Source organism: Leptidea sinapis, chromosome 10 (genome assembly GCF_905404315.1).
Source record: "Leptidea sinapis chromosome 10, ilLepSina1.1, whole genome shotgun sequence".
NCBI classification, from domain to species: domain Eukaryota; kingdom Metazoa; phylum Arthropoda; class Insecta; order Lepidoptera; family Pieridae; genus Leptidea; species Leptidea sinapis.
This window is the reverse complement of record NC_066274.1, coordinates 8,219,170-8,243,742: the sequence shown is the minus strand read 5'-3', so window position 1 is coordinate 8,243,742 and position 24,573 is coordinate 8,219,170. Positions and strand designations below refer to the sequence as shown.

Sequence of the window (24,573 nt, the reverse complement as noted above, 5' to 3'; positions counted from 1 at the left end):
ATAACACAAAAAAAAATCGGATAATATTAACGATAAAACGATAAATTTTATAATTCACAAATTTAAATTTCATTAACTAGCTCAAAATATCAACTACCTTCCTGAATTAAGCACTCAATTGAAATCGTTACGATTTAGTTGCTCTCACGCCGAAACCGTGATTAACGTGTGAATAAAGTCAGCATTTTTTATGTCTCATATCTATCTCGTAGATTGTTTGAATGTCATAAAGGCAGCTAGCTGCGCTTAGCACATGTACTCCAATATACAGAGAGCGCGCCAGTTGAATGCAGTCAAGAGCGGCAACATCTCCCCCCGCTTTCCGCAGGCCTGCGGTGTAGTGCTGTGCCGTAGTCGTCGCTTACCGTGTTATTGCGTTAATACTAAATTTGGGATCCCGTGTTATATTTTTTAATCATTTACAGAAATAATTTTAACTATCATAGTCCCTACAAAAACTGTTTGGACAGTTTGTCTGCAGGATCAAGTCTCTTCTTTGTTTATAAGAACATTCATTTTAACTTTAAACAAAAAAAAATCTAATTTTAAGGCGGTGTTGACAATATTTCAAAACATGACTGTTCCAAGTCCATCAGGTACCGCAGGTTAAAATGTTTAACCTTTAACTTGAACCTAGTGTAAAATGGTAAAATCAAAGCATTTTTTAAATTCATCAACACACTCATGAGTATGGTCACAGCACTATCGCATTCCTTAACTCTGCATTCAACTCGCGCGTTACCTGTTCTAGGATTATTAAAAAGCCTATTTTATCTATAATTTAAAATAAACTGAATACAAGTGCTTACAGCTGCCTCTGTAATATACGATTGGACGTATTTCCTGAAAAACGTTCCAAGCCACAAACATCACATTTTAAGGAATTCGTGTTTAAAGTTTAATTAAAAATATTTCAGATTGTTTTAATGAATTAAATTGAGGGCATTATTTTTATATCATAAGCGTTTCAAGTGTCTTGGGCTATTTTTATGAAATTGAATCAAAGTTTAGTATATCTCGGAGATTTATTTGGATTTAAAAATCGGGCGTCACGGTGTTGGTATCCACCATGCTGTTTTAAGTCGATCAGTGCGCAAAACCGTCGCGGGCGCTAGCTTGAAGACGACTGCGACTTCTAAATGAGCGCTCTACTGATGGACAATATTATAACTAACTTCAACGAATGAAGTTGTGACTGTGTACGTCACTGTCGGTGACACACACACTTTGAAAGATGACGTTCGCCATCAGTTCAGCCCAATACACAGAGTGGAATATAATCATACAGGCCATATTACTTTTATATTCTAATTCTCCGACATATATATAAATAAAAATGTTTCAGGACACTTGGGCTGTTTTAGTTCAATAAATATTAGTGTAATCCATACATGTGGGATGGTCTACTAAGTCATGATGTCATTTAAAGAGTGACAGTAGGTCTGCCATTTTTTGTCAGTCCGTTAATATGAATCACGTGACCAGTTTTGCGTTCTTAACTCGATTTCGACAAGATTGTGGTTTGGAACGGTTTCTGGAATTACGTGTGATTATGTTATATTTTGCTAAAATCAATCTAGTTGCTTTAGCAATCAATTACATTAAGTTTAGATTTAAATCTTTCGTCTATTTGTTTCCGAAGCAGGCGATAGAACAGCGTCATAATTTTCTAAATTTATATTTTATTTATTACTTCAGTTAGAGAAATAAATATCAATACTGATTTTCCAATGACAAGCGGATGCTTTTAAAAAGGGACCAGCTTTTGTGTTATATTATTGTTATTAATTTATTCTGCTCCGTGCGTCTACCTCGGAAACAGTGCTTACATTAAGGGGCTTGATGAACTTAATTTGGTTAAATTAAACTATATAAGGACAGTCTCAGATAATTAGTACACATGCATAGATAATCTCTTGGTGCTACACAACTGATGAAAACTAGCCTGGTTTAATACTTCAGTGTGCGTGACAAACTACGTGTTAAACTCTCGATTTGTATGTCACCTTGTGTTAGTGTGCGTGTATTTCTCAAAATAGATGTTAACAGTCAACCTCTTTTTTTCCACGTTTTCACAGCCGTCATAGTCTATCTAGACGTATAAATTATCTAAGAGCACCGTAACTGCGTTCAATGTGTCTATACGACCCAACGAGCCCCATAATGTCCTTGTGTGCAGTCAAGCGTGCAGACCAAACCCGAACAACAATGCTCATTCCGTTGAAGGCTGGATCACTGAAGGCACTCGTTATAAATGATTCACTAGCACGCCTCAAGCCGCCGAGCGCGATCGCAGCTCTCGCTATGAGTAATTCTTGTTAATTGTAATATTAATTCGCTAGCTGCATATACATATGCGAATACTTATCGTAGAACGAACTGTAGTAGAAAATCTAATGTACAAAATTTAATCATAATATCAAATATGTATGTATAATATATTTACGACTTAACACGTACCGACTGTGCGTTGAAAAACTGCCGATATAGACGCACAACGCTCGGTAAATACATTTAGAATGGTTCTCAACCACTTTAAAACATTTTAATAATAACTTTAGATGTTAAATTTTGCTTATACGTCGCATTTATTTCGTTTTTTCAAGTCAAAGTAATTATTCCTAAATTTATTATATTTTGTAATTCACTGGTCAACAATATATACATTGGTCTTGTAAAAAAGCTAGCTTTGGCTATAGTGTACAATATGGTAGACTACGGTCGCGCAGCAGGGATATTATCGGACATTAACCTTGTTTGCCCACTGCCGCATATAATGTTACTTTTATAGGTCACGAGACGTCGAAAGATAATTTCGAGTATGAGAAAGACAGAGACTAGTAGCAAAAGTTCAATGTACGATAATTTCGCTTCTGCGCTACCGTTGCATACATTTCAAATATCCCGATATTAATATGACTAAATAACAATTATGGCAGAGTTAACTATTGCATTGTAAATGTAAGGGAACATAGTTAATATTTCAGACTGTCGCGGTTATCTATTAGTTACTTTCACTTAAGTATACAAAACAATATACACTAATTGTATTTACAAAACGTTAACGATTACGACTACATTTAGATTTTTCCCATTAAAGTCTTTGGTGGTTAAATCCGATTCATAAGTTTAATTCTTCGATATGCAATGAATTGTTAATGTTAGAAACACGAACAGAACGAATGATGAGTATTATATAGGGGTCGCGGCGAGTGTGAGACTTATCCGCCCGTTGGACATACAAGAGTGATACACCCGGATGTGTCTGTGTATACATTCAATTGATATATTACAAAGTATTAAATATAATTTGTACACGAGCTTAACTAATTAATGGACTATACACACTTTACAACTTAACATTAATAGGCTGCGTCATAAATGACATTGATACAACTATGGTACTGAGGTAAACTATATAGGACTCAAGTCAACGCGGGCCCGTCGCTCCGCCCACTGCTCCGCCTACTAATATTGCATTTAACTAAGTAGCAAACTATGACGCCTATGGCCATTAAGCTACCTAAATATGGACAACTACATTTGAAGGAATTACGATTCTTCATAGACTATTTATTTTTAATTTATTTTTCCGATAATAAATGATACATTTGAAATATATGTCAAAACGTCATCATTACGTGCGAACTAGGAACGTACAGGAAGTAGGAATCTAGTCTCCAGTACGTATTCGTTTAAGAGTTGAGAAATGGGGCCTTAATTTGTCGTCCTTTATTTCATGACTGTCGTAAATTGCTGTACAAATAAATACGACACTAAATATTGTTTTTCACCTGGAAATGGTATGCTGCTTACACTCATTTGCAAAATTACAAAAGTAAATATTTATAGGCTTTAGTACTAATTATTATAATTTATTCTTTAAAATATATGTGGGACAACGATTAAATGTTAAAAGAGCATCTCTGTACATACAGTTGTGATATTACAGCACCGAGAGGTATGTTACCTCGTTAATTATCAAATAATACAAGTGTAGAAGACGTTTATTATTTTAAAAAACCAAATTTATATCATCAAAAAGCTAGCTGATTTCGCTGTTTTAATCCTATTAATTTTATAAATGTGAAAGTTTGTATGTCTGAATGTATGTTTGAAATTTTTTAACGCAAAAGCTGCTGATTGGATTTTGATGAAACTTTACAATAATATAGCTTACACACCAGAATAACACATAGGCTATTTATTATTTATAAAACTATCACGTGAATTATACTTTATATGGCAAAACAACGTTTGCCCGGTCAGCTAGTGTCGCATAATTTATTGGCTGATAAATTTTCGTAAAGTCACTCTGTGTCTTCGATTTTGTTTCCAATAACATTTTCAATCGCTGTTTTGCTTCCAGTACGTAACAAAAATAGTAGTATAGTCATTGTATCCGTTGCTGAAAATAACGGTGGTTCAATTATCTCAATAGAGACGATTTAAAATCGAATTTATCACAATGAGGAGGCAGCTAAGGCGACGAGCGTACGGGCACGCGAGTGTTACAAAACTTATTGTATATTGTACTGTATATAAAATTGTAAACATTCATAAAGTATGCAAACGACACGATACACGGTAGCGGTGAACGCAATTCGTGTCACCGTACAAGCGCCGTCCGATCATTACAGTTGTAAATTAATATAGCGATATTTATTAATAGATGGATAGCATAATCGATACCTCTTATAAATAGGATACATGATTTGTCTTATTAAATTATAAAAGCTGCATAATCAACTGTGCTACTACACTTAATGAATATCGCATCGGCTCAGATACGGTGAGTATCGATCAGTGGGATTTCCGGTACCGTACTCTACAGTATAAACGTACGTATAAAATAAATAAAATAACGCTGCGAACAATTCACTAGCTACGCTTACATCTAGGATTCGAAGAGCCGGGCGAAGTTGCCGCAGCCTGAGGTAGATAGACCACGGGCCGGCGGTCACGTGACCGACGCCCGCAAACCACGAACTCTTACAACTAACTCTACTAAGACACCGGACTGTACTCACAAACTATCCATAATGCTGATTTTACCAGGCTGAGTTTATACTCATATCTCATATTTATACTCATAGAGTTTATAATTATTTATATGATAAAAATAAAAATGTAATTCCAATGCAACAAACTCGATGGAATCTGGAACATATTCGATTAATAATGAAATTTATTCAAACTATGCGAGCTATTAAATATTAAAGAATAGGTGAACGAATAAGCATAGTTTGTGAATAAAGCGTCGGCGTAATACACGTCCACCCGCACTAATATCCCGCACTGTCCATTTGGTCCTTCCAAGCCGCTCGCGTCTACAAACGCAATACTTTTGCATTCAAAAATAACTAAATAGTTCACAATATCTAATATATTCGAATCGCAAAAGCTTCGATCGGAACACGACCAAAAAGTTCGCGCACTCACGTAAAGAATATTGTCAGTGGTTGGGGCGAATCGATCGAAGAGAGAACTACAGTATATAGGACGCAAACGTTTTCATCTGCGACGTTGATAGCTCAGACTTTTGTAGTGGCGATGCGTCCCGCACGGGTCCTCTCGCGAAGCCAGCGGCTAGCATGGCTGCGAGGGCAGCACTCCGTTGGGCGCCGCCTTGGCCGGGTGCAGCGGCTGCAGGGGCTCCGGGCCCGGGTACAGCGGCTGCAGGGGCTCCGGGGCCGGGTACAGCGGCTGCAGGGGCTCCGGGCCCGGGTACAGCGGCTGCAGGGGCTCCGGGGCCGGGTACAGCGGCTGCAGGGGCTCCGCGGCCGCGTCGTCCGACGACCGCGACCGCAGCGACGACAGGTCGCGCACCCACGAGGCCAGGCGCCCCGACACGCCGAACAGGTTGGAGCCCGACCCCGTCGCCATCGCGCCCACGTTCACCTCCTGCATCTCCTGCTCTTCTTCTGCAAATCAACAATCCAATACTTAACAACTGAGTAATACAAAGTTTATCGTGGGAATAAGTATACGTGACGGAGTGAACACACGACCCTCGCGTTAATAACAATCATTAGACAATCGTATCACAATACAACATTAAGGCAGCGCAATGCTACGCATATTGTACGACCCATCCATATCGCACCCTAAGGAAAATCACATATTTTCATCCAAAATAGGATACAATATCACTTATTGACAGTCAAAACTACTAACCATTCGGAAATGAACGCCTCAGAACTGAGAAGAACGGGCGCAAGAAACTCGGCAAAAAATTTGTAATTTAAATAGCCTGAAGGCGGTCGCTCCATTCCCAAAAGGTGGAATATCTCATGTTAGTGTCAACATATAATAACCGCCTACGAGCCAAGTACCAAAATGGGAGTGTAACGCTATACCAAAATAGAACTACACTGCACGTCGACTGTAATTATGAATACGGTGGTAATGTGTGTAATTTATGAACAATAAGCCCTTCGACCAAGTCAGACCTATATTACATAAAAATTAAGTAAATGTGCGTAAGAAGCTGATACTCGTAATAGATTTAAAAGTTGCCGTTAAGTTTCTTGTATATTCTTCTCACGAGCTCTACTTTTTCCATATATTTTTAAATCTCTACGGCACGTTATGAATAGCACAGTCCTTAATAAAATATACATCGCTTTGGCTCAATCAGTGATCACCTACTGCATCCCAGTATGGGGCGGCGCAACAAAGATAATGCTATTAGAATTGAAAAGAGCTCAAAGATCACTTTTGAAGTTCATGTACTTCAAACCTTTAAGATTTTCAACTGATTCACTCTATTTGACTTGTAATCTTTTGACAATTAAGAAACTTTATGTACTAAACATCATTTCAGCCGTCCACAAGTCACTTCCGCTAAATCACGCAAAATTGATCAGTAGAACAAATGATAAAGTAACTCCCACCATTACTGTTCGCAATACTTTGCCGTACGACAGTTCGGCTGTCAATCAGTGTACTTATATAATAAAATAAATCGTGGCCTAAATATATATCCTATGACATTACATCTATGCAGAAAAGCTTTAAAATATTGGCTAACTTGTCTTGCTTATGATGAAGTGGAAAATCTTCTGATTAGACTGACATGACAAGCACACGCATTCTATAGATGGACCCAATTAAAGGTGCAATCTCAAACCCATGCACACACTCACACAATTTTCAGACTTGTTTTCATTGTGCGATAATTGTAAAATTTGGTTTTTAATCATTTCTGTTTATTTCTATATTGTTTATTAAATAATATGTATCTGCTAAGGAAGTTGCGAGATATACCCAATACAAGTGTCCCTAAGACAACTTACTGGGAAGTCTCAACCACTAAAAATGTATATGTATGTAGTCTTTGAAATAAACGTTTTTTTTTATTTATATGTATGGTATATACAGTAATCTAAATTAAATTATTATAATTATATAAATGCTGATTAAAAACGCTTAGTTTAAGCCTATTTGACTTTACCCTACTATGTTACAGAAGACAGAAACCGCATCAGGGTATTGAAAAATGAAACTGAATACCTACAACTAAGAATTCATATTTATAATCTAGCTTAAATAACTGAACTTGCAAAGCTGAACCTAAAATAATCTTACTAAATGATCATGAATCTAATATTAAAATTTTTGTATGTAAACACATGAAGCTAATGAATGCATAAATCTACTTTTACATAACCGGCATGAATTTTGAGCGGTGTCGTTAAATGCGCAGACCACACCCAGAGTACGTTAGTCGCGTATCAACGCACCATCATTGTACACAACCAGACCTATCATGAACTACGTGCACTCACCGCTAAATATTCGGCAATAGGCAAATAGATATACAATAACAATATATATTCATACTACGAAGCTTCATGATACTTGAAATATATCGCAATAAAAAGCATTGACACATAAAATAATACTAAAGCTGTTATGACATTGACAACACATCAAAAGTGCTACGACATCGGCCATTTTGTGTTTGGTCGCTCAGGAAATGATAACAAAAAGTGCTTTATACTTTTGTGTAAGCATGCAGTTACGATGGCCTTACTTACGGTTAAGCGTGTGCCGTCTGCTCTGTACTAGCCTCTGACGGCGTCGTGGAAACAAAAAAATATATCAAATACAGTTACAGTTATTTTTTGTTATCATTTACTGAACTAAACAACAAATACATGAATTCAGGTTCACTAAAACACATCAAATATAAGTTTGTGTAAGGCCGTGTCTACTTTCAAACAACAACGGAAAACGAAACCCACTCAAAGATATCCTCTTTCACTTGCCTCGTACATACTTCTTCTTTAGTTTCATAGCTTTCTTTCGCCCTCTGATTTAATTTACGTTGCGTTTTCTTTGTAACATTTTAGATCTATTTTGTTATAATTTAACCCAGAGAAGAAATTCATTACATTTGTGATAAAAGTATAAAATATATTTCTGTACCAATATCATTGAATATTAAATAGGAAGACAATTTGGATGTGGAGGTCTGAACACTAGATCGCAACAGGCAAATTTACTAAAATTTTATACTGAAATAGGGAAATGTAATTATCAGTTTTACTCTTGCGAGCCCACTCCGCTCGCGGTAGAAAACCGCTAGAAAAAAAATTGGAAAGTGATAATAAAAATCACTTTAATTTGCAGATTGACATTGTATCCCGTACAACTTGAATTTGAAATTTGATTAAGCTAGATTTCAGTCAGCAAAATAAAGATTTTAATTGGTGATACATCTATGTTTCAGGGAGCGGTTTCTTGGAGTCTCCCGGCTCGTAGTGTTACAATGAAGGAGTGCTCACCCATGACGTGCCTCTGCAGCGCGTACATCTCCTGGCCCTGCGGCGAGTGGAAGAAGGACCGGTGCCGGAAGTAGGGCTGCGCAGTGGGCGCCAGGTCGGCCACCAGGTGCAGGAAGGAGGGCCGCTGCGAGGGCCGGTGGGCCCAGCAGGCCCGCATGAGCTCGTACAGGCGGTCGGGGCAGTGCTCGGGCCGCTCCATCACGCCTCCCTCCACCACGTACCGCACCACCTGCTCGTTGGACAGCCCCTGACAACACGGACAGTCATTACCAGGGATCCGTGCAATATAGACATGAGTAGTTATTTTAGTAAAAGGTTGCAGCAATCCATTGGGTCAAATATTAAATGTGTAACCTGTTACTAATAATCGCGCAATAGATTCTATTATAAATATATAAAAATGTTAAATATAAATGTTTTCAAATTTAATTTGTGTAATTAATCCCAGATGTGTGGGTTGTCACTTAATAACCAATTGTTTACATTTGAAAGAGCGACATCTCAAGTCAATTTCCTAATAATATGCAAATATTGGGGTTGAGGAGGTTATCAACTGTAAAGAAGAACCTGTAGATGAAGCCACAACCTGAGCGTTGAACAAGACAAAACAAGATTTATGAACGTTACGTCACTCGAACGGTTGGCTCAGTGGAGCGCTCGCACGGAACGGAAATTTTGATTTTAAATCTTATTTGTGTAACTAATCCCAGCAGTGAGGGATATCATTTAAAAAAATAACAAATAGTTTATTTAGATTCAATTCTATTCTTTCTTCTGTGGCTTCTGGGAAATGGTCACCACAATTCAGATAATGTCACGTTTCAGTAGGTTTCAGTAACGTTATTACATGTATCATGTATGATTCATGTATCTTGACAACTGGGGATAACTGACTACTATCTGATATATCGATGCGCATAAGTGCGATAAAACAGCTGATGGTTGCTGCTATTGTTACTTTAGCTGTTAATGGCTAACCCCCTTATTCATAAAAGTCTGCTAACTTAAAGCATTGCTAATTCTCATTCTATCTTCTTCTATTGACCTAAATCAGAATGAGAAAAAACACTCCTTAGCGGATGTTTAAAGTTAGCGGACCATTATGAATAAGGGGGCATCTGTGTCATTTCTTTTAGAAACAGTATATATATGTATTTAATATATATATTAATAATATGTCACACCGGTCGTTCATATTTTTGTTCGCCAATTATTTTTAAAATAAAAAATAATATATATTACGGGCATACTATAAATATACTTTTTTAGTTATATTTCACCTCATAAAAACTGTAAGTATGGCTATATATTATTATGTTATATTTCTAAATTTCTATAGGTAGGTAATAACAAATAATTCCTAAATAATGAATTGCTTAGTAGGAATGTACGGTACTAATATTCGGTGACAATAATTAGTAATTGTATATTTTATTAAAATGAGCGCAAAAAAGAATGGTGGGAGAGTTTCTTGTGCCCCTTCTTCCCTCTCAGAGCGCTATTTGTTTCCGAAGGTAGTGTTAAAAGTCAAAAAGACTTCTAAAGGAATCAATTTTTAGAAAATGCAATGCAATGCAACCTGTTACTGAAATAAACTGCTATCGAAACAGATTTCATAGATAACATTGATAGCCATTGCGTTGCAGCAACTGAAACGCCCATCTCTAGCACAAACAAAGGTAGACCAACGGAAACCCTATTCTATACTATCATCTGTCAGCGGGCTGTACCTCACAAACCGTAATAGAGACAGCCAAAATTTTGGCACTGTTATTGACTTATTTATTATATGAATCGTTGGGTCATGTTGTCATTGACCAAGATCTGATGGTTCGTATTCTGTTCAATGAAGGAACCGAAATACGTCTGTCGATAGGAAAAAAAATTGTCCTAAATAAAATGTGTAGAATTTATTTAAAAGTGCTCGTAGCCCACCTGATATGGTTGCATGGCGAGTGTCGCCATCTCCCACAGCACCACGCCATAACTCCATACGTCGCTGTTGCTCGAAAACACCTGAAATATTTCATAGTGATTACAAACATTACTACTAACTTAACCACTTTTTCTCAAAAAACTTGCATAACACTGCAATATGTTATATTAAGTTTTATTTTATATATAATACCGTTCCTTAATCATAAAAATAAAATATGTGTGTGAGTACACAGGTAAGAAGTGAATTTTCTCTATGACATATCATTTTATTACTATTTATAACTTCACAGAAATTGGGTAGATATGGCTTGAGAAAAAGTTTTTTCTGTATTACATTTAAGCTATTTTATTATTATAGACATGGATACAAATAAGTCTTTTTATTTTATCACTTTCAAACTAATATATTATTCTTTACGTCACTATACTGAACTTTGATAAAAAAAACAACATGGCGTGTAACCAAAAATCGTGACGATATTGCTAGAAATACCTCTATACCTCTATAAATATCTCTCATATGTCGATAAAGAAGTTTCACTTTAAAAATTTCAAAGTCAAGTAACTTAAATGACTTAAAAAAAATCAATAATAGCCATAATACGCAGGTAATTAAACGTCAATGTTAGAGTGTGTGACGTCAGAACAACGACAAAACAATTAAGTATGATAAATGAGGTTGAAGATTGGCATTAATTAAGGCAGTCGGCGCAAAAGCAGGTGAGCACATTGTGAACTAACTTTTAAATCGAAAAATAGATCGCTATCTTATAGAAAAAAAAGTTAGGCCACATTTACGCTTTCCGCTTTGACTGCCTCAATTGGTGTAATATTTTTTACAATACTGTTTCTCAATAATAATGTTCTTCAAATGTTTTCTCAAAAAATAATTAGGTATAATCAAAAATATTATGAATGTTTGCGTAAAGTTGTAAGATGATAATGTTAATAAAAAATACCCTTATCTGAATCACGCATTAACTATACTTAACAATGATATGTAAATGAATATAAATGTAATTAATATTATAATAAGTGTCTCACCCCATCCTTCAAACTCTCGGGGCTCATCCACCTGACGGGCAGCAGTCCCTTGGTACCCTTCCTATAGTAATCAGTCTCATAAATGTCGCGGGTCATGCCGAAGTCCCCCACCTTCACGGTGAGGTCCCCGGCCACCATACAGTTCCGTGCCGCCAGGTCGCGGTGCACGAACTTCTTGGCCGACAAGTAGGCCATACCGTCCGCTATCTCTATTGCCATCTGGAAGATATATTACATTCTAAATCAAACTTAAAATCATTTTTTTTATCCACCTCGATGATAAGCTGTCGTTTAGTCCCTGGTATTAGGGAGAAAAGTGGCCGATTTTGTCTTGGCAAGATGACTTTTATCACTCGTACCAGGGACTAAAAGCGATCTTGTCATCCAGGTGGGAAAAATATATACAGTGTATACGATTTACGCACCACGTGAGATATGTAGGACATTGCCGACCTACTTTTCTCCCTGGGTGCGTAATATACAATTATTCATTTAGGCCAAAAAGTGACAGGAATTCATGTCAAAATTATGTGACATTTTTTCATTAGCCACTTTATATATTATTGCTTTGAAAATTTGAGTTTTTTATAAAGGACGAAAGGCTGAGATCTATAAAGCGTACTTAGATTTTGCTCAGACTTTACTTACGTAAAACTTTACTTTTGCATTGGCCTGTCTTAGCTTAAGCTCAGCATAATTTTAGCTGTCAAATGAATATAAAACCAAAATTAAAAATCATGCGAAGCTTACACTCAGCTAAGTTTTACGTAATTTAAATCTAAGCCAAGTCTAATCACGATACGCTACGCCATTGGTTACTGATATGAGCCGATGGTGTCACTCACATGAGCAGATAGGGTTTAGTATTTTAAAAAATGCTACTTGATAATCTGTGAGCTTGATCACGTCATCCCACCGTTCGTGCTTCCGGCCTCTAGGTACTTCTATTACCATATCTAGGGTTGTAATACTATGAATATTCACTTGGACGTTTTCCTGTTCATCGTTCTCCTTTTTTTATAGGCGACGGAATAAGTTATGAGTATAGTAGTTGTAAAAATCTATACAAATTAAATTAGTAACCAAATCGCGGCTCGAACTGGTGGCCTTTCTGGTTCCGTCGGAGCGCTCTTACCAAGTGAGCCAACCGTTCTACCTGCAGGATGTTCTGCAGCGTGGGGGGCGCGGAGCCCGGTCCCTTGGTGGGCAGCGAGTGGTCGGCGTCGGGGCGGTGCGAGCGCAGGTACGTCTTGAGGTCCCCCTGCTCCATGAGCTCCATGACCACGAGCGTGGGCTGGCCGCGGGACACCACGCCCAGCAGCCGCACCACGTGGAAAGTGTCGAACGCCTTCATCACGGACGCCTCGTTCAGGAACTCGATGCGCTCCCTGTGCCGAACAATGGAATATAGTAGTAGTAAACATTTTCTACAAAATTTGAAGTTGGTGACAACAGACCAATCACGTCATTCAATACTTTTATTAGATACCTCATTTAATATCAATGAACATTTATTTTTTACCTTGTGCATGTTTGAAGTCGGTACTTAAGCACTTATTTACGAACTTATAAGTTTATCATAAGTATGTAAGAAAATCCCCTTACGGTTAAGTGAAAAGCGCTCAGCAGAGGCAGAGCCAAAGTCAATATGACCGTAAATACCACTCGTTTCAATTTTTTTGTCAAAACACGTTGACACTGCACTGCTGCAGTGCAAACAGTCCGTGTAAGATAGTCAATGCTCAAGCCACGCAGCCAGAGTATTAGGAATTGAAAGTTTCGTTCTAAATCACGCAGGTATAACTTGTGATCTCACCTGTCAGTCGCGTGCTCATTGACAGTTTTCACAGCACACCGAGTTTCTGGTTTTCCTTTCACTATGTTCTTAGCTATGCCTTCGTACACCTAGTGAACAAAATACCACATTATTATAAATATCCACAAAAAAACCTTATCGATATGTTAGCATTCTTAGACTTTAAGGATTACTACTGGAAAACATATCTACATACTGCTCCATATTTACTCTGTGTTGAACACTGGATTATAATGCCTTAACGGCTTTTTTAGGAAAGTGCTTGAATTGAATAATAATATTAGTAAATATGGATAAATAAATATACTAGTTTAAAGCTAGATGCGATTTCGTGTTTACCAGTATCGTGCTTATGAGGATTCTTTGAAGTACAAAATGTTAAAAAAGAATCCAAAACGACACAGTTCTGTACTTATTGGAAAATAATCCTGGGAACTCACATAAGTTAAGAATAGGAAGTTGTGATACTTCGTCACCATCGTGCATCATAATAAGTACCTACTAGTTCCTGCAACTCATCATGTAGGGAAGGATTCAAGCAAAACATAAACCACGTAGAAGGAAAACATAATGGCTGGGGAAGAGAGAGTGGTTTTTCTTCAAGTTCTGTGGTACTATGCCGAAAATAGCAATAATGATTGCCAACTTCCGCTTAACAGACGACAAGCGAAGCCAATTACTATCGCTTGCGCTCAGCAAGTGGTCATTATTATGAATTAAGTGTTTTAAGTACAAAATTTTCGTGTTTAACATACGTCAAACGAAACAGATGATTGAATGCAATGACAGACGTGTGGGCGGGGAAAAATCAAAATGGCTGCATGCAGTTTCCAAACATTTGCAATTGGGTACATTATAACTATTTTTTTTCACATTTGCTTGACGTGCTTATTGAAAAAAATACATATTATGTTCTCATTACTTTTATTACTTTATGATTATTTAAACATATTGTATATCATTCTATAAAGCATTGGATCAAGCCATCGCTATGTAACTAAAATAAAAGAAATAAAAGTATATACAGTGTTTAAACGTGTGCGTTATTATTCTTTTTTTTATAATTTGAATAACAGAACGAGATTTTTTTTTTATTTATTGTACATAAATCATTATAATTAAATAGTAGACAATATTTCAAAAAGATTAATAATACATTTGTGCCCTTCTTTTGACAATCTTCTTTGATTGTCATGAGAAACACAAATAAAAAAGACTTCCGGGTTAGCGTTTTTTTTTTTGGAATAGGAGGACAAACGAGCGAACGGGTCACCTGTTGTTAAGTGATCACCGCCGCCCACAATCACAGGAGCGTTGCCGGCCTTTAAGGAAGGTGTACGCGCTTTTTTTGAAGGTACCCATGTCGTATCGTCCCTGAAACACCGCACAAGGAAGCTCATTCCACAGCTTTGTAGTACGTGGAAGAAAGCTCCTTGAAAACCGCACTGTGGAGGACCGCCACACATCCAGATGGTGAGGATGATATCCTAACTTGTGGCGTGTCGTGCGAAGGTGGAATTGGCGGCAGGAATCAGGTTAAACAGCTCTTCGGAACACTCTCCGTGATAAATGCGGTAGAAGACACACAATGAAGCGACGTGTCTACGCAACGCCAAGTGATCCAGCCGTTCACAGAGCACTGGGTCCCCGACAATTCGAGCTGCTCTGCGTTGCACGCGGTCAAATGGATCGAGCTGATACTGGGGTGCGCCAGACCAGAGATGACAGCAATACTCCATGTGTGGCCGGACCTGCGCTTTGTAGAGCGCTAGTATGTGGGCCGGCTTGAAGTATTGCCGTGCTCTATTAATGACGCCCAGTTTCTTTGAAGCCAATTTGGCTTTGCCTTCCAGATGACCACGAAATTGGCAATCGCTCGAGATTTCGAGACCCAGTATTCCGATACTAGGCGCGGCTTTAAGAGAAGTGTTCTCGAAGAGCGGTGATACGACAAATGGGGTTTTTTTAAGTGGTAAACGCGCAAACTTGAGTCTTCTGGGGGTTGAATTGGACAAGGTTCAATTTACCCCATTCCGCGACCTACTCAAGAGAGGACTCGATAGAAGACACAAGTTTCTCCCGGCACTGGTCGACGATTTCCCGAGAGAGACCTGCATGGCCCGTGTATACGGCATCACCAGTGCTGTCATCCGCATAGCAATGAATGTTGGAGGTGTCCAACATATCATTGATATGCAGAAGAAACAGCGTGGGAGACAGCACACAGCCTTGGGGCACTCCAGCATTCACGGGCTTCGGGTTCGAGCAATATCCGTCGACAACGATCTGTATGCTGCACCCAGTGAGGAAGCTGGAGGTCCACTTGCACAAGCTCTCGGGAAGCCCAAATGATGGAAGTTTGGAGAGGAGCGCCTTGTGCCATACACGATCAAAGGCCTTCGCTATATCCAGGCTAACTGCCGGAGAGCAGGGAGGTAATAGCAATAGGCCTGTAGTTTGCCGGATCCGAACTGTCTCCTTTTTTTTGGATCGGATGGACAAGGGCTGACTTCCATGAGTCAGGGACTACGCCTTTAGAATAAGAGTGCCGGAATAAACGCGTTAGCACCGGCGTCAACTCAGGGGCACACGTTCTAAGCACGATTGGAGAAATGCCATCCGGCCCGCTCGACTTTCTGACGTCCAACGAAAACAGAGCACGCCTAACAGTTTTCTGTCTGAACTGTACTTCAGGCATAGAGCTCTGACACCACGGGATGGTCGGCGGTGTTTTGTCCGTTGTCGTCAAGAGTCGAGTTGGAGGCGAAAAGAGTGCACAAGAGATCGGCTTTCTCTTTTGCCGTATGGGCCAGGGTGTCATTCCTCATGTGCAACGGCGGCATGGACGGCTGGCTGAAGTTACCAAGAGCAGCTTTCGACAACGACCAGAACTTGCGTGTTCCGGTCGGGTAACTGGAAAGCTGCTCGCCGATTTTGACGATGTGTTTTGACTTTGCACGGGCGATTTGCCGCTTAAAAAATCTGGAGGCACGGTTGTATTTCCTCTTAAGAACTGTGCAGTTCGGATCCTTTGTGTTCAGCGCCGCAACCCAAGTTCGATACGCCTGTTTTTTGCAGTCAGATGCTGCTTTAACAGACGCATCGAACCAGGGCTGTGATCTGCCACCGATGGGTACTACAGAATTTGGTATAAAAATATCCATACCCTGTAGTATCACATCGTATCACATTGGCCACCGGTCCTCGACACTAACCTATGCGAAACATAGCGGCACTAGGCCGCTACTTCACGCCGGTATTCTGTGCGAGTGTGGTAATTAACCCGGACGAGTCTGACCCGATTGTGCTGACGTCAAAAGACGGCAGCACAAACTGACAGCTATATATATGATAGCGTGAGCCAAAACTGACAGACGACTTAAAACTTCTAGTAATCGTCGTATCCAGGTGTGTTCTAAATACTTATCTATGATTATATGCCATCCTTGATCATTTCCAAAGAATTTGGTGGAAGTTAGAGTATTTAATAATTATATATACTCTTCAGACATACTACGGTGTAAATAAACTAAATAAGCCCAAGAAGCACAGTACATAACGCTTGTTTCGTGTCATCGCGCATCTGCAGATCTATCCTCAGTTGAGCGGATATATTATAATTGAGGGCTGCATGTGTTAACAGGGTTTTTTTAACCGACATCAAAAAAGGATGAAGTTCTCAATTCGTCGGTATTTTTTTATGTTTGTTACCTCAGAATTTTCGATTGGGAGAACCGATATTGATAATTCTTTTTTTATTTGAAAGCTGGTGCTTTCCGTGTGGTATTTTGCAATTTGGTCCAGATCTGACAATGGCAACTATGAGAAAACCATAAGAGACTCCGCAAACTGCAGACTTTTGATCAGCCGATAGTTTGGTTGGTTTCTTAATCAGTATGAAGATGTATGAGAGTGCGCACATTATAACGATTCGGTATTGGCCGACAAAAAAGTTTGATGGGCTACACGATTACCTTTAAACTGAACAGTCAGCAAACTATCGGCCGACTGTACTGATACAGCGCTCTTCTAGGCGCGCACACCACCGATTGTTTATTCGGCCAGACTCATCAATAGCTGATGTAAAACTAATAGCGAATCGTCCCTAAAACTGTCGGTCGATAGTTGTCTAGTGTGCGCACTCATCATAGATCCAACCGTTTAGTCGGGCCAGTGTGCGCACTTAACAGCCGAACTCAACCAAACTATCGGCCGATCGAAAGTCTGCAGTTTGCGGGGTCTCTAAAAGTCTTATATTTTCTAAAAGTAATGAAATTGCAATGCTAAGCGCAAATGCACACACAACTGAAAAGTGAAAGGTCCGCGAGAAATGATGCGCACCAAAAACGTTACTATTCCATTTGATAAGTAGGTGTTACTCTCCATATTTTTCTCATACCGATAAAATCGATTCTTAAGGAGTAAACTCCAAAAACACCGACTTCAAAAATACTATTCCAAAACAATAGATATAATATGCACTAAAAAGTATAAAAATAATTGCGGATGTTTATACAATATTATTGATCAATGTAGTTATTGTAGTAACACAACATGTTACCATTCCGAAGGAGCCCTGGCCCAGCTCGCGCACCAAGTCCACGCTGGCGCGCGGCACCTCCCACTCGTCGGGCTCGTACACGCTCGACACGTACTCGGGGTTGACGCTCGCGAACAGCTTGTTGGAGTCGTGCGCCGCCGCCAGCGCGCGCCGCACGTACAGCGCGCCGCCCGCCGCCGCGCACGCCAGCGCCGCGCACGCCGCGCCCGCGCCCCACGCCCAGCCCGCCCCGCCCGCCGCGTCGCGCTCCTGCACACGAGCTAATGTAGCATTCCTGAACTTATCGAGGGCCTTCGATGTGGTTGACCACGACCTGCTCATAGAAAAACCTGGTCTCGCAGGATTATTTGGCTCTGTCTTGCGGTGGTGCAAATCCTATTTGCAAAACCGTTCCCAGATTGTAAAGATCCGTGGCTCTAAGTCGATTACAAGAACTGTCTCATCAAGAGTTCCACAGGGCTCCCATTTAGGGCCCTTCTTTTTCTTGGTCTTTGCGAACGATCTAGCTACTAATTTTAAATCCAAAATTCAATCTACAGAAGATGCGATCATATTACAAAGTGATTTTGATTCGATCTGCGATTGGTGTGTTAGAAATAGGATGGTGTTAAATTCCTCAAAATGTTTCTTCTCAAACATGCGTGGAAATATTGTCATTATTTTCGAAGAAAGAACACGCGAAGTGTCGTATTTTCGGACAAAGAAAATTAAATCCATTGCGTTTTTTGAATTTGGACCATTACAACGCTCCTGCAATGTTGTATGAAACGGCGTGCTGGATACTCTTTGATCGGATCTCTTTTGTCATTCTTGGCATATTTTAAGTCTTTTTTGCGTTTGCCTGTCGGCACGGATAATAAATAACAGCTGAAAATTCGTCTTGATTTGTTATTATATACCTACATAGTAAATACAAATTTAATAATCATTAAAATGAGTTTCAACGGTTCAGAAAGTGATATGAATATTGATTGTACTCCACCAGATTAAAGATCAGAAGCCAAATTAGCAATGGAAAACCTGCTTCTAGCGAAGTCAAAAGAAAAATCTTACATTACAAGTATATGAAAATTTTACGATGAGTTGGAAAAATGAGAAAAAAATAAACATTTCTCCAAAACAGTATTTTTGTCGTTTTTGATGAGATTTCTAAAACTAAAAAGCCATCAAAAACATTTCGGGCAATTTATTCCACGCTGAAATGTTAAATGTTAACATGAACACAAATGTTAACACGGCATAAACTAAAAGTATATGAAAAATTTGTGAGTTAGAAAAATAAGAAAAAAGTGAACATTTTCTCCGAAACAGTATTTTTGTCGTATTTTAATGAGATTTATTAAACTAAAAAGGCATACTGTCTTCAAACTCATACTCGACCAGCAATTGCCTACTTTCCGACCTTTGCGATAATGTACTATTACTATAACTTTTCTAAACGAAATTCTTCACTACTTACTTACTCCATAAATGCGTGTCAACTCACAGAAGTTTGTACAATGCGTGATTTAGGCGTCATGGTTGACACAAAATTAGATTTTAGAGAGTACATTGACTACATTTCCAAAAAGGCATCTCGTCTTTCAGGTTTTGTGATAAGACAAACTAAATTTTTCAAAGACCCTGATGTATCAAAGATACTTTTTAACAGCTATGTGCGTAGTCTTTTAGAGTATTGCAGTCCGGTGTGGAACCCTTGTTACAAAGTTCATATTAAGAGGTTAGAACAGGTACAGTCCAAATTTTTATATCATCTCTCGTATTCAAGTAATCTGTGTCGTCTTGTGAGAACTTGCGTGTTCCGGTCGGGTAACTGGAAAGCTGCTCGCCGATTTTGACGATGTGTTTTGACTTTGCACGGGCGATTTGCCGCTTAAAAAATCTGGAGGCACGGTTGTATTTCCTCTTAAGAACTGTGCAGTTCGGATCCTTTGTGTTCAGCGCCGCAACCCAAGTTCGATACGCCTATTTTTTGCAGTCAGATGCTGCTTTAACTGACGCATCAAACCAGGCCTGTGATCTGCCACCGATCGGTACTACAGAGCTTGGTATAAAAATATCCATGCCCTGCAGCATCACATCGGCTACTACAACGGCGCAAGCACTAGGATCATCCGAAGGGAAACAAACCTTGTCCCAAGGGTAGGATGCAAAAAAGGAACGCATCCTATCCCAATCTGCTGACTTGTAGTGCCAAACGCGGCGGGTCGCTGGTGGTCTGCGAGGTTGGAGTCGGATAGGCACTACACAAGGAGACCAGGCAATGGTCGGACATTCCGAGAGGGGCGTCGACAGAGACCTGGTAACTATCGGGATGTGAAGTCAGCAGATCTAATAAGGACGGGATGTGGCTACCAACATCCGGGAGCCGCGTTGGCGATTCAACCAATCAGGACAGACCATACGCCAATGCAAAATTATGCACAGATCGCCCTGCGTAGTCTGTGGTACATGATATAAGCATTCTGCATTGTGCCCGTTGAAATCACCCAAGACTACGATTTCAGCGGAGGGAATCTGTGCAAGCACGTCATCACATGCCGCTTGAGGTGATCCGTTTCTGCGTTACCACTATGGGACCTGTAGACACACGCATAGATGCGGACGCGGTCCTCTAAATCTACGCGGAGCCAGAGAGTAGACAGGTCTCTACCCTCAAAATTGCCGAGACGGCGACAGCAGATATCCTCCCTAACGTACACACATACCCCGGCATGAGGCAAAAAATTGTGCTGAGTTTTGTACCCGGGGTACGTTAAATATGACGTATCGCTAGGTCGAGATATCTGCGTCTCCGTAAGGCAACACAAGGCCGGCTGCGCAGTCTCAAGGTGGTGGTGGACGGCTTTTAAATTGGAGTGAATTCCCCTAATGTTACAAAAGTCTACATTAAGCGTGGGTGCCGTGGTGTTGCTGCCCTGTTTATCCAGTCTATCTACAACATGCACAAATTATGGTCAACATTCGGGTTTATATCATATTCGATCCGTCAGTCCCTAGGTTCAGAAGACTTCTGCTAGAAAAAGCGGATTATTGGCTTGGGAGCTGTGGGGTTGAATTGTGTTCACCTATAGCTTATGTTTTTAGTTTTATATAACATCTAGAACATATTTTAAAGCATGCTGTGTTCATTTCCAGAAGGAGGCACTCGCCCCTACATGTTAACGTATTTTTCTTTTTTATACAATATTTAGTGTATTCCGTTTAGTGGGCATAGTAAAAAAAATCTTAATCTAGTCCCTTGCTGTGCGATCGCTTAGATATTCAGCTGTGGAGTAGTAAGATTTACAACAGAGCCATTTTTAATAGATAATGCCTGAACAGTCACGGGGACTTTATTATAAAAGTGATACATTGACCCTTAAAGCTATTATGTATCTTATGAAGCCTACTAGAATTAGTTACAAGCAATACTTATTTCTAGTGTTTTAATAATGAAATATATTTTCATTCCATAATTTACATCGCTACATTATAACGATATACTAAACGCCCAATAATAATAATAACTCTAGGTGGCCTTTGTTTGGCGCGCTTGGTGTGCATTTATTATGAGATCACAGTTCAGAACAACAAACTAGAAGATGCAAGGTCATGATCGCCATACTTGAATGTTGATTTCAATCTGGCCAATAGGTAACGAATATTAATCCAAAAGGGTCGCAGTACATGACAGTTATAATACCCTCGTAGTCCTTATTACAGAAACGTGTTTGGTTACCGGTATGTATATGTAGACGGTGGTCGACACGTTGCCCATACCGCTGACAGTGAGCGGCGTGACTCGCACGCTATAGTTGCCCGCAGCCAGACTGCGGATCACGAACCCGCGCCCGCCCGTTGCGTACTCGTCCGCACGGATACAGCTTGTAAGCCCTGCGTCCTGTGCGACGGAGACAGCATATACAATTTGTTATATTTAAAGTGGTATCCTTCACTTCTCTGACTAATTATACAAAATTTATGGACGATGGGGGCCTAGAATCCGTGACCTCTCGGGTTCCGTTCGGGCGCACTTACCAACTGACGTATAGTTCGTAAATCTGGATACATGTCCTTGTTCAACTCTCAGATTGTGGGTACATCTACGCTGTAAATGGAGCCACAATCTGAAGTTGCGGGTTCGACAATCGCATCGTTCAAAAATTTTGGTTACAAATTTAATTTGGACACAGAATATGTATGACCAACACTAATTGGTCTATATATAGCTCCAATTATGATAAAAAAAAGTCGATGAGAACACGCACTTTCAGCGTTCTTACTTAAAATTAAAATTTTGTGTCCATTTGAAGCGCCACTCGCGAGCGTCCAGAAAACTAATTTTGACGTATAACACAAATGGCTGCGAAGGAACGTACAATACTCTGAAGTATTTTTACATTTTGAATTAATTTCGTTCGTTTTTCGTGTTATTTATACTTCAAGAATCAACGTAATAAAGTACACAATATTTTTTTGTTAATAGTTTCCCACCATCTATGTTGTCCAATAGGTTGTCATCACAAGTTTTAGTACCGCAGACTGTCGTTACATGGCCAACAGCGTCAAAATGGTGAATATCAAACAGGCACAAAAGCACTTTGACAGCCGCCAGTCCAGTGGTTTAAAGTAGAGGTCAGTGGATCATTGTAATTGTTACCTGAGCGCTCTCCTCTACGCGACCGTGGTACACATTGTAGGCTACAACGAACCCGTTCGGGTCTTCCGGGGGCAGCCACGTGACGTTCACTTCCGGCAACGTCTTGTTGGACGGCACGATCTCTGCGTGCAAGTTGCGTACCACATCCGCGTTCACTGCGTGCACACATTTACTATTTAACCCATGTTCTTCACAAGGTTCACCGTAGTAAAGATACTATAGTTTTTCTTAGTAATTGAAATGAAACTTCTTTATCAACGTGTGAGAGAAATTTTATAGCAATATCGTCACGATTTTCGGTTACGCGCCAATTTGTTTTTTTTTTATAAAAGTTCAGGATAGTGACGTAAAGAATAATATATTCTTTTATAGTGATAAAATAAAAATAAAACTTATTTGTATGCATGTCTATAATAATAAAATAGCTTTAATTTAATTCTATTTTTTTTTTCATAAGCCTTATTTATCGAATTCCTGTGAAGTTGTAAATAGTAGAAAAATTATATGTCATAAAGAAGATTCCCTTATTATCTGTACTCTCCTGTACCTGTACTGTTTTTTTATATATTTTCAAAATTACAATAACAAATTTTATGAGAATACAAATTTGATTGATATAAATTGACTCACATTTCTCAAGAGTGCGGAAGTTATAGGAGGCCTTTACAGAGCACCAGGTCTCTGCGTAGGCGTCCATGGTCTCGTTCTCGTGCTTGGCGCGACAAGCCCAGATGTTGACGGTGTACCACGTGAAGTGGCGCAGGCTGCCAACACGCAGCGACCGCGCACTGCCGCTCAGCTCGAAGTACAGGGACTTGGCAAACCCTGTAACATAACAGAAATACCAAAGATTACCTTAAGTCGGCTATATTAGACTAAGGTTGAGATGATTTATGAATACGGCTTTACTCACGTTTGATCGGTAACAGAACGTCATTTTGTTTCACTAACAATTTTTAGAACGACCACCCTCGTGAGTCTTGTTCGTGGATTGAGACCCAGCTCGTTAGTCAAAGTAGACTCACCTCCTTCGGTTTCATTGGTGTAGTTGCTGCCGACCTTGGGCACGTGGATGTCGCTGAGGATGACCAGCATGCTGTTAACAGTGCTCTCGACCGAGCGGCGCACGCGCATCGACGTCGACTCGTTGCCGGGCATCTTCCGCTCAGACTTTACGTAAACCTGGTTACAAGATATATACAGATTGTTATAATAGCTTTGTTTAAAAAAGGAGTACTTCAATGCCTCTGGTTATGGTTCTTAAATAACGAGTTTCTTCTCCTGTTGAGAAGATGACAATACGAGAAGTATTGTCATTTTCTCAACAGGTGAAAAAGGAGTATATACTATACTTTTATGCATACATTGCCTCCTCTTTGGCTAGTATCAGTTACTTACCTACCTTTACCTACCTTTTTTTTTAAATTAAATCCGTTCTATTCTAGACAGTTCTTATTATTCCAACTGATTATTTTCCGCACATAGCGTGCCGTTCCCGAAACTAACCAAACTTTTCCGATGTTGGTCAAGCCTTATTGCTATAGATCTTTTCGAAACGTTACTCGTGGTAACCTTATGGCACAGGTACAAAGGCCCAACTTTCTATCTTGGTTTTCATCCGGTTACCATGGTTTTCACACGAGAGTTATGATCGAAACAATTTATCCGCTCGCTATAGATCCTTTGGAAACGTTACTCGTGGTAACCTTATTTCGCAGGTCCAAAGGCCAAACTTTCTTTCTTGGTTTTCACCATGTTGCCATGGTTTTCACACGAGAGT

At 39.6% G+C, this 24,573-nt stretch overlaps 1 protein-coding gene across 1 annotated transcript in view; it reads right to left on the bottom strand.

Annotated features, from left to right (window-relative positions):
- Nucleotides 1-3,051: 3,051 nt before the first annotated feature.
- Nucleotides 3,052-24,573, bottom strand: part of LOC126966639 (insulin-like receptor) — a 138,258-nt gene continuing 116,736 nt past the window's right edge. Inside the window, exons 15-27 of the mRNA XM_050810799.1 lie at nt 23,819-23,975; nt 23,424-23,618; nt 22,794-22,948; nt 21,873-22,034; nt 18,152-18,400; nt 13,591-13,679; nt 12,931-13,162; nt 11,775-11,993; nt 10,728-10,808; nt 8,793-9,039; nt 5,830-5,924; nt 5,151-5,160; nt 3,052-3,074 (exon numbers count right to left, since the gene is read on the bottom strand). Of these exons, the coding sequence (XP_050666756.1) occupies nt 3,052-3,074; nt 5,151-5,160; nt 5,830-5,924; nt 8,793-9,039; nt 10,728-10,808; nt 11,775-11,993; nt 12,931-13,162; nt 13,591-13,679; nt 18,152-18,400; nt 21,873-22,034; nt 22,794-22,948; nt 23,424-23,618; nt 23,819-23,975 (1,914 nt within the window). The remainder of the gene's footprint in view (nt 3,075-5,150; nt 5,161-5,829; nt 5,925-8,792; nt 9,040-10,727; nt 10,809-11,774; nt 11,994-12,930; nt 13,163-13,590; nt 13,680-18,151; nt 18,401-21,872; nt 22,035-22,793; nt 22,949-23,423; nt 23,619-23,818; nt 23,976-24,573) is intronic.